This window comes from Microtus ochrogaster, unplaced genomic scaffold (assembly GCF_000317375.1).
Source record: "Microtus ochrogaster isolate Prairie Vole_2 unplaced genomic scaffold, MicOch1.0 UNK21, whole genome shotgun sequence".
Taxonomy (NCBI): Eukaryota; Metazoa; Chordata; class Mammalia; order Rodentia; family Cricetidae; genus Microtus; species Microtus ochrogaster.
This window is the reverse complement of record NW_004949119.1, coordinates 3059745-3070657: the sequence shown is the minus strand read 5'-3', so window position 1 is coordinate 3070657 and position 10913 is coordinate 3059745. Positions and strand designations below refer to the sequence as shown.

Sequence of the window (10913 nt, the reverse complement as noted above, 5' to 3'; positions counted from 1 at the left end):
ATTCCTGGCTGTCCTGAAACACATTATGTAGAGCAGGTTGGCTTCAAACTCACAGAGATCCTCTGCCTCTATTTCCTAAATGCTAGGATTGAGGTGTGCACCACCTACACACAGAGCAGAGGGGTTAGGACCAAGGACAGAATATTGCCTACCATGGATGAGGCCCTGGATTCAACTCCCAGCAGTACCACGCACAAACACATGCACACACACAAATGTTCACCAAAACAAAGTTTATATATCAAGGTAAGAAATTTCAGGCTAGGCAGAGGTGAGATTACACTGTGTAAAAATATGTCACTGTGACTGATTTAATAAAAAGCTAAACAGCCAACAGCAAGGCAGGAGGTTTAGGCGGGAATTCTGGACAGGGGGAACTCTGGAAGAAAGGAAGGCGGGGTCAGGTCACCAGCCGATGCAGAGGGAACACACACAGAAGAAGTAGAAGAACCACAGGGCAACTTGTAGGTTAGTTCATAGAAATGGGTTAAGTTCTAAGAGCTAGTTAGAAACAAGCCTAAGCTAAGACCAAGCTTTCAAAATTAATAAGAAGTCTCCATGCACTATTTGAGAGTAGCTGATGGGACTAGGACCAGAGACAGACAGACAGGTGTCTTACTGGGTCTTAAGGCCAGACAGACAGAGACAGACAGACAGGTGTCTTACTGGGTCTTAAGGCCCTTGCCACCAAGCCTGAGTTCAATTCCTGGGACATTCAGTTTTCCACAGTTAACCTCCATTTTTATGTCATAAAAAATGGAATTATGGATTATGGAAAATGGTTTTCTTTTGTACTTCTGTTATGTACCAATATACTGTTTAATGGGGAAAACAGTTAAGTCCTTTTCTATGTAATCTAACTTGAGTAGGTAAAAAAACACCATTTTTTTTTTCCTTTTTTCTTTATTGAGAAAGGTGCTCACTATGTAGTTCTGGCCAGGCTAGAACTCACTATGTACACTAAGATGGCTCAATCTCAGGAAGATACAGCCGCTTCTCCCTCCCAAATTAAAAATGTAAGGCACCACATGATCGTACATGCTAAAATAATCCTGTCAAACCAGGACCCCACCCATCCTAGCTCATCACGACAGAGACAGCAGCACTGGTAGCAGTCTGTCAAAGTCTAACATCCCACTCCCAACCCCCTAAAGCTATAAAGCATCTCAAGCCTCAGTGACATTAAGCATGCACTCTCAGTGTCTACACTACATGCTTCTGAGGAGCTCCTAAAACTATCCCATGTCAGACACCCTTTAAATTAAAAACAGATCAAAAGAAATGACATCCGACAGCATCCTGAGCCTATAAAGGAATACTTACACATTAGTATGTAACTGGAAGTCCCCAGTCCTGTAGCCCACTGCAAAGTTACTCCTTGTCAGCTTTGACTTGGCACTGTCAAAGGTCATCTGGTACCCAGCAAGCCAGCCCTCATAACCAAAGACAGCTGAGCCGTGGATCGCAGGTCCAGCAAAATCAAAGTCAACATCACAGCCAAGGTTTATACACTCCCTCTTGTAAGCAGACTTGATTTTACCACTTTTCTTCCTGAAAAAAGGAAAGACTAGTTTCAAAATGATGCTAGTGACAGAGATTTATATACCTAACTCTACAAGGGGGGCATGAAAGATTTAAATAAACTGCAGTATGAAAATTTCAGGATTAAAAACAACGAAATAAGCCGGGCAGTGGTGGCGCACGCGTTTAATCCCAGCACTCGGGAGGCAGAGGCAGGCAGATCTCTGGGAGTTCGAGGCCAGCCTGGTCTACAGAGCTAGTTCCGGGACAGGCACCAAAGCTACAGAGAAACCCTGTCTTGAAAAAAACCAAATAAAATAAAATAAAAACGAAATAAATTAAACCCACAGGGTGACAGGGAGAAGAGTTTTGTAAAACTACCAGTCACAAACGCTAAGAAACAATTAGCACTGCCACAGTGAAGAGGCTATTTCTGAAGCCAACAGTGTCGAGCAGTGTTCACAAGCAGAAGTGAATGACTGAAGTGAAACTGCTTCTCTCCTGAGCAGACAAGAATGCTTCAAGTTCAAAGCACTTCATAAAAATATAAACATTTAGCCGGGCGGTGGTGGTGGCGCATGCCTTTAATCCCAGCACTTGGGAGGCAGAGGCAGGCGGATCTGGTCTACAGAGCTAGTTCCAGGACAGGCTTCAAAGCCACAGAGAAACCCTGTCTCGAAAAAAAAAAAAAAAAAAAAAAAAAAAAAAAAAAAAAAAAAATATATATATATATATATATATATATATATAAACACTTACCCTGTGTTCGGTGAAAAGGTAGTATCAAATGTCAGCTTCAAACCTTGACAGATCTATTTTAGGAGAAAAAGAGCTTATGAGAATTTATGTTCAGCTTGATTTCCTTTTTGAAATACAAAAATACACAAAAGCAAGTGTGTGAACCACTACCTGGTCTTCAATCGCGATCTCTGTCCCCAGAGTGTTATCGGTGTTCCATTTCTCTGTGAAAGTCAGACCATACTCACACCATTTGTACTTGGTCTCCAAGGTCCCACTAACTTTACCAGTGTCCGTGTTAGATGAACCAGATGTTGAAAATTCCTAACAAGACAATAAACAACCTCATGAAGCCTCCTTCTCCTAAGCCTGGAAGAAACCACTGCCTAATTTATAGAACATTCTATCTTTATCTTATGCTACTTTCAAAGCAAACCCAACAGTGAAGAATTGCCTCTGACTTACTGATGCCACTACAATGCCACCTAACGTTTCTAACTAGTCAGTAAAGATCACACATACAGGGCTGCTGAGATGCTCACTGGATAGAAAGGCTTACTGTCAAGCCTGATGACTTAACGTCCATCTCTAAAGCCTACATGGCAGGAAGAAAGGACAGAGTTCTGCAAGTTACCCTCTAACCTCCGCCCACATGACACATGTATGCCTGCACATACACATAATCCTCACATAAAATGTGAAAAATTGTAAGTAAAATTTAAATTCAACAATCCAAATAGTCTATTTTTCTTTTTTCCTTTTTAAAGAATTATTTTTAATTTGCATATGTGTGAATATGAAGTATAGATGCCATGAAGGCCAGAGGAATCTGATTTCCCTGAAACTGAAGTTACAGATAGTTGTGAGCCACCATGTAGGTGCTTGGAAATGAACTAGGGTCCTCTGCAAGCACAACACCCCCTCTTAACTGCTAAGCTAATCTCTCCAGTACCTCTGTTTTTTTGGAAATGAGTCTTCACTAGGTTTCATTCCTTTCCAAACAACTTTCAAACCATATTTTTACTGTTTTTTGTTGTGGTTTGTTTCACTATGTGGCCCTGGATATCTTGGAACTCGCTTTGTAGACCAAGCTGGCCTGATCTACCTGCCTCTGCTTCCCTAGTGCTGGGAATAAACGTGTACACCACCACACCTCACCCAACTCACCACATTTCCATGGGGCCGGATAGATGGCTAAGTAGTTAGGAGCACCTGTTGCTCTTACAGAGGACCCGGGTTTGATTCCCAGCACGCAAGGCAGCTAAGTCTAACTCGAGTATCTACCGCCTCTGTGAGTACTGCACACATTTGGTGCAGATACACATGTAGTCAAAAAGACAACTGTACACATAAAATAAAGTCTTTTTTAAAGTGGAGTAGGGGAGCATCTTGATTTTTAATCACACATATAAACTATGTATGTAGTAAGCAAAAAAAAAAAAAAAAAAGGAATTAATCTAAAGTACCATAAAAAGCTTAGCCTCAGACTGGGAAAATGGCTGGTAAGTAAACACACTTCTTGCAGAAGACCCAAATTCAGTCCCCAGCATCCACATGACAACTCACAACCACCTGTATCTCCACACACTCACACATGTAAAATTTAAAAAAAAAAAAACAAAAACAAAAAATGCTTTTCATTAAAAATGAATAATCTTTTAAAAAGTTTTAATCATGGATTTGTGTAGAACAATCTGCATATGCATATGCAACCTGCACTTGTTGCATACGAAGTGAAAGGGAAACACAGAAGGAAGCTGTATCTCAGGATTTTCTAGACGACCTAAGGATCTGTCTTTACCAGGCATCACACTTGAGTGAACGGCCCAAAGGAAAATGTAACCTTTCAGCAGTCTGCTGGAGTTCTGACTTCCAGTTCCTCTGTCAGTGTTGCTACATCCTAGTCACTGGAAGGCTGTTTTGATTTTTTAGTTATTATTTTGAAATATTTATTTAGCTTTATTTTATGTGCATTTGGTATGAAGGCACCAGATTCCTTGGACGTGGAGTAACATACAGACAGTTGTGAGCTATCATGTGGGTGCTGGGAACTGGACCTGGGTTCTCTGAGAGAGCAGCCAGTGCTCTTAACCACTGAGCAATATCTTCAGCCCCCTAAATTTTGTTTTAAGTTTATCAGAAATTGTGATACCTGTAGAGTTAAGAAATATTAGAAACTGCCAGGTGGTGGTGCACATCTTTAATGCCAGCACTGGGGAGCCAGAGGCAGGTGGATCTCTGTGAGGTTGAGAGGCCAGCCTGGTCTACAGAGCAAAGCTACAGAAAAACCCTGTCTCGAAAAACCAAAACCAACTAAACTAAACTAAACTGCACCAGGTTATATTAGGAAAGAACATTTGCTATAAAGTTAGGAGTCCTAGTCTGGGATGAGGTGTCACTGGCTAACTGAGAAGCACCGAGGAAAACCCTTAATTAACTGTGGAGGTCTGTCTTCTCAACCGTAACAGCACAGCCTGCTGCGGGATGAGCCAACAGAGCTGACAAAAGGGAAAGCTCTGTAGCTTTGCATGCACATCAAACAGGGTAACATTAAATACATGTGAAGCACGTTCTTCCAGCAAACAACTGAAATGGAAAATGTACATAGGCAGCAGTTGTTCTCAGTTTTTAATCCCTCATGACAATGGTTAATGACCCAAGCTCCACCTACTACCATCTATCAGTCCTGCGACCAAGGACCAGTCTAATGTATGCCAATGAATGCTCAGGAAACTAAGTCAACATCAACCTGTGGGCACAACAGGGTCAGATGAAACCAACAATAAAGCAACTCACTCCATCACTGTGAACTTATCTTTACATTTTGGGTAGACTGAACATCTCTGCAGTTCAATTAAAAAAATGGCCTTAATAGAATTTAATTGAGTAGGTTTGTATATTACAGCACCAATACTATCCAATTTTATTCAGAAAGTATAAACAAAACATACCCTCACCAGGCGGTAGTGGCACACTCCTTCAATCCCAGCACTCAGGAGGCAGAGGCAGGCGGATCTCTGAGTTCAAGGCCAGCCTGGTCTACAAGAGCTAGTTCCAGGACAGGCTCCAAAGCAACACAGAGAAACCCTGTCTTGTAAAAGCAAAACAAAACAAAAAAACATACCCTCTTAGATCCAATTCCTAGATATCCTTCAAAATCTTAGACTTACTTTTATAACTTTCCCTAACCGTGTTTTACAATAAGCTTTTCCTTTCCAACAAGAATTTTTGGCTTATAAATCTAGTGCTTAATACAATTCTCCGGTTATTCTCAGCTTAAAGTTTGTCTACCAACTAGAAAGGGGTGTTTGTCTTGCAGCACTGGCCCTCAAGCACTGCGTTACACCCCCACCTGAAAGTAAGCACTTTAAAGGACAACAATGGTGTTTATTTTACGGTAAAGTAACATGCACAAACATGTTTAAAAACCCGGTAGGCTGAAAATAAAGATTAATAATAGAGATGCAAGGCCCTGGGTTCAATCTCCAGCAACAGTAGAAAATATTAACTATCAGCTAATCAATATTCTATAACCTCTTATCCCAGCTAAGTTAGTCACTCAGCCATCACTAAACATTTAGACTTCTTTGCAAACCAAGGAAAGCACAGGACAGGACAAATGTAAGAACCCATAAATGCAACAGCTCTGAGCTTTAAGAAGCCCCACCAGGAACAATAGACAGCAATTATATGCAGAACAGTATGCACTATCAACAGTGCACCATAATCATAGTTTAACATACACACAACACATCCTTCTCCAAATTTCAAAACAAAAACCTTTCGAGAAAAAAAAAAGCACACAATACTTTTACTTTATCCCTTTCTTAACAGCTGAGAGGGATTAACATGCTAAGTGATATTAAAGTCAGGATGGACATATGTAGACATCTGTATGGATGACTGATAGAATACAGCCATTATATTAAGTGATCAGTTTTTATATTAAAAGCCAGTTACTATTAAGCCTAGAACTATGAGGGTATTAGGAGAGAGGGTTACAAGCCTCTGGCCTTCAAGTTTGTAATCTACCCAAATAACCAACTTCTACCTAAATTTCCCAGCTTCTTTGTACAATCATATAGTAACACATATGTAGACAGGATATAAGAAAACATGAAAATCAGAAATCATATCCAAAGCCAATAAATCAGATTACATGTAAATCACTCAAAAAAAAAAAAATTAACCTCTGCGTCCTCAAGGCAAAATAGCTGCAGACATTTACAGGACTAGAAATCAAAGGCTCATGGGAACTCCCAAGTCACTTACCACACCGCTGCATGACTTTGTTTTCACATCCAGCTTTACCAACCCAAAGCCTTCAAAAAACAGAGAGCAAAGGTTTGACTCTTCTACAGGTGTGCACCCGTCATTCACATTACATTCCAAACAATCCCAGCACCCAGGGACACAAGCAAGCTCTGCCACACAGCACGGATAGGAACACTTAAAAAGCTATCAGTTCTGCTGCAACTGTGGTGCAGCTGCCCAGCAGGCTGGTAGGTAACTGGCTCCACCCCCTGACACACCCTTTTCAAGCATTTTTAAATGTTAGATAAGAAAGTCACTTCCTCAGAATACCCTATTTTTTTAGAGCTGCACTTAAGGACGTTTATCCCAAAGGAGTGGGAGAAGATCACTCAAACTCACTCTAAAAAGCCCACAACCCCTTAAGGCTTCAGTCCTCCAGGAGTCACAAACACAAAATGAAAACACTAAGTCGGGGCTGAGCTGTCACTGAAGAGAATAAAAGTACAAGCCTTTAATTCTAGCACTTGGGGGCAGAGGCCAGTGGATCTCTGTGAGTTCAAGGCCAGCCTGGTCTACTGAGTGAGTTCCAGGACAGCCAGGGCTACACAGAGAAACCCTGTCTCAAAAAACACAGAACAAAAAAGTACAAGTTTTTCCCTTAAAAGGTTAGAATTCGTAAACTTCGACCTGAAGAAACCTGGTGCAGCATAGCAGTCTGTAACACAAAAAGCATCAACCCATCAGGATATCCACTCTGAAAAAACAAGCCAATTTCCTGAGGGATCCAAGTACACATTTTCTCTTTCCAGCTAAAAACATCCCAAGATGAGGCGTGGCACAAAAAAAAAGCCTAAAATCAAAAGAAAAGTCCTTACCATATCCTTTGTTGAAAGTATCTCTGGCAGCTTTGCCAAGGTCAGCATAGGATGGAGGGATACACATCGCTGGGGAAAAGAAACATTCTCCAGTTAATGTGGCTGGATTATGATTGGACTATGACTAATATTTACATGGAAGCAGATTAAGGGGAACTATGTTTTTGACGCCTCTAGAACCACGACAAAATTGACTCTAAATAGCCATCCGTAACAATAGTTTACTCCTAAAAGCTATGTGGTAATATAAACTTGGGGCAGTTCTACCAGACTGTTCTAATAGGGTAGGGGGTAGCCTATCTAATTCCGGAACAATGTATCCAGTCTCACAACAAAACACTAGTACATGTACACACACTTGCCGGAATTCAAGGGGACTGACTGATTTAACTGAGAGAAAAACCAAAACTTAGGGATTTTCCCCTAGCAAATCCCTTAGTATGTCTTCCAAGAACAAAACCAACATTGAGGCACGGAGGCGGAAATTTAACATCTTGAAACATAGGGGGTAAAATACAACCATCTTATGTTTCAGTAAAGTATCTACGGCAACTAAATATCAAATAGCACTTTGAACACATTAATATGACTCCCAAGTACTCCGCCAATGCAGTGAAGCTTAAGGGCACGGAATCTGAGCTCCCGCAGCTCATTCATTCTAAAGAGCACGTCCACGCCCTTAGGAACACGAGAAATGACCTTGTAGTGCACCGGTCTCTGCTACTTCCTCATGCAAAGTGACTAATCTAATTCTCCAAAATGGAATTCAACAACTAGCAGTTTCTCTTTTGCTTTCGGATCTGTAAATGACACATCCAAAAGCAGAGGGTGGGTACGGCTAAGAACCAACGCCCAGGGCGCGAGCCCCTATCTGCAACCCAACAGCCCAGCACCGTGTCCGTCAGCAGAGTCCTTGCAGGCACGTGGATCGCTGAGGGACCGGCTATGGTTTCCCAAAGGGGACACAGCAGCCCCACCGCCGACATGCCTATCGATCTACTTACGCCGTGGGCATGTCCGTACACAACAGTCCGCCATAGCGAAGCCGCGGGGAAAAGGCGATCTGTAGAAGGGACAAGAAGTGCGGTCAGGGGACGATCAGAGGGCCCACAGGGGATCTCGGACAGAAGGGCACGGGGCCGGGGCTGGGGCCGGTGCGGCCATCTTATGGGAGCAGGGCCGTCCCGAGTCCGCTCAGGCGGCCCGCTCGGCCTAGGCCCCGGGCTCGGCGTGAGGCGGACGACGTAGTACCTGCGGGTGTCCTGAGGGGCGCTGCCGCCGCCGCTCCGCTAGCAGTTAAGGCCGCTCCGCTATCTGGCGATTGCGCTGCAGCCAACGCGGCTGGAGGGCGAAGTGAAGGAGACACCGTTGCGCCCCGCCGCAAGCTTGGCCTCCCCCAGCCAGGACCCCGCCGCCGCCGCCCGGGCTGTCCGCTGCGCTTGTCCTTGCCGCGCCGCCCGCCACCCACTCCCACCTGCTCCGGAGGGGCCACGGGGGTTGAGGGCACGACGATCCCCCGGGGTGAGCTGTCTCGGACCGTCCGGCTGGGACCGGGCGAGAAGGAGCTGGCGGGCCACGGGTCAGGCAATGTACGGGGCAGCCCCAGAGGCGAGGGCCGGGAACGGCGGAGGCGGCGCAACGGCACCCGCGCGGCCACGGTGGGAGAGGACGCGCGCGTCACGACTGGGCGGGGCGCCGCAGCACGTAGGGTCACGTGCTCCCCCTCCACCTCCGGGCTGAGGGTCCTAACAAGGAAGAGTGCAGGCAGTCACCGCCTGATCCGGACTTCAGAGCCGGGGAGGTCGAAGTGAGGTCTGCAGCCTCCATGCCCTTCTTACGTGGGTTCAACACCCACTGCAATGTCATCTTCTGGTGGGGCTGGGCTCCCAAGGAACCAATTTGGGCCGGTCTCGGTGGGCTCTGCTCTGAGAGCCTCACGGTTGCGCTCCTGCAGCCTCCTTCCCACTCAAGCATGGGATGGCTTCACAGACGTGCAGAAGCCATGCTCCATCCAGTAGGAGATCCCCTGGTTGAGATGCCTGGAGAGCTAGGGGGAGAACTGTAGGGTTCGTGTTTGCCAGGCATTGGAAGGCTGATCTCAAATTCTCTGGATGTGCAAGGAGAGTCAGGGAGCAGCCAGTCCTGATTCTTGTGAAGCAGAGAGATTGCTGCCAGTTTGAGGCTAAGCTACAGCATGAGATAAATGGGGGAAGAAGAAATGTGCGCGCTAATGAAGATAGGAACAGGGTCTTGGGAGAGGGCTCAGCGGGTAAGGACCTGAGCTCCGATCCCCAGCCCCCACATTAAAATCCAGTAATAGACCCAGAACCAGAAACAAGTGGGTCATTGAGGCTCTCTGCCAACTGGTCAGCAAACCGAATGCTCTAAGTTCAGTAAACGATTCGGCCTCAAGGGAGTAAGGGGAAGAGCAATAGAGACTACCCAAAGTCCTTTGCTCTCCTCGGGCATAAGAGTGCATGCCTGAACCCACACAGACACCCATACAAATGAGACATGGAGACAATTGAGGCTTCAATTCAATAAAACTCAGGTAATTTAGCCCGTGAACCTCATTTCCTCATCTCTAAGGTGAGGTTTAATAATGTTTAATAGTCATACAGTCGGACTGAGAGCAAAGACTCCGACCACATACACACTCACAAACCAGCTATCTCTGAACTTTTCCTCGACTCAAGCATTGTGAAGTTTTCACCCTCGTCCTAAACTGTGAAAATATGGCAAATTGGGCTTCCCCAATCCAAAACCCAGTTAAACTGGCAAGCTCTGGATTCAACAAGAAACCTTGCCTCAGTAAATTAAAGTCATCAACGAAGAAACAGGCATGCATGTGCACACATTTGCACATGCACCCACATGGAAAATATATGTATATATACCACCATGGCCAATGCAGCTTTGGTCCAGGAACCCTGGCTGGGGCAGGGAGGGGATGAAGAAACGATGTCCGTACAGTGCAACTGAGGTGAGGTGGGGTTCTCTGATTGCTGTCACTACAACCTGCATAGGGGCAGGGGCTAGGCAGTCTTGGTAGGAGGTGTCTGCAGGCAGTGGTCTCAGGCTTTAGACATCTGGGAGGAGGAAGGGACTGTTGCTAGTTTTCCCACTCATCAGCCTTCCATAAACATTCATACCTTCGAGGGAAGCTTTGCCATTTCTCTTGGGCTAGATCCACATGGGTAATAGTTTTGCCAATTGTCCCATGTGTTGGAGGCCTTGGGATTCCATGACATGGCCATACCCGTGTCTAATATGCATTCACACAGGACTTTGGCTGCTCCCTGCATACGCCACAAATACATCAACATAAAAATAAGTTAAGGGGGCTGGAGAGAAACTACAGAGAAACCTTGTCTGGGGAGGGGGGAATCTAATTTCCTGGCTATCTTGGGTGGAGAGCATAGATAGGATAACTTTAAAGAGAAATTGTTTCAAGGTCTTCACTTTGAGCAGGATTCAGTAAACAATCTAAATGTTCACATCCAAACTGCTAAAAGACCAAGCCTG

At 44.9% G+C, this 10913-nt stretch overlaps 1 protein-coding gene across 1 annotated transcript in view; it reads right to left on the bottom strand.

Annotated features, from left to right (window-relative positions):
- Positions 1–8988, bottom strand: part of Vdac2 (voltage dependent anion channel 2) — a 14250-nt gene extending 5262 nt beyond the window's left edge. Inside the window, exons 1-7 of the mRNA XM_005367669.3 lie at positions 8640–8988; positions 8393–8451; positions 7389–7457; positions 6532–6581; positions 2431–2583; positions 2281–2333; positions 1324–1551 (exon numbers count right to left, since the gene is read on the bottom strand). Of these exons, the coding sequence (XP_005367726.1) occupies positions 1324–1551; positions 2281–2333; positions 2431–2583; positions 6532–6581; positions 7389–7457; positions 8393–8426 (587 nt within the window). The 5' untranslated portion in view covers positions 8427–8451; positions 8640–8988. The remainder of the gene's footprint in view (positions 1–1323; positions 1552–2280; positions 2334–2430; positions 2584–6531; positions 6582–7388; positions 7458–8392; positions 8452–8639) is intronic.
- Between the last annotated feature and the right edge of the window lie 1925 nt (positions 8989–10913).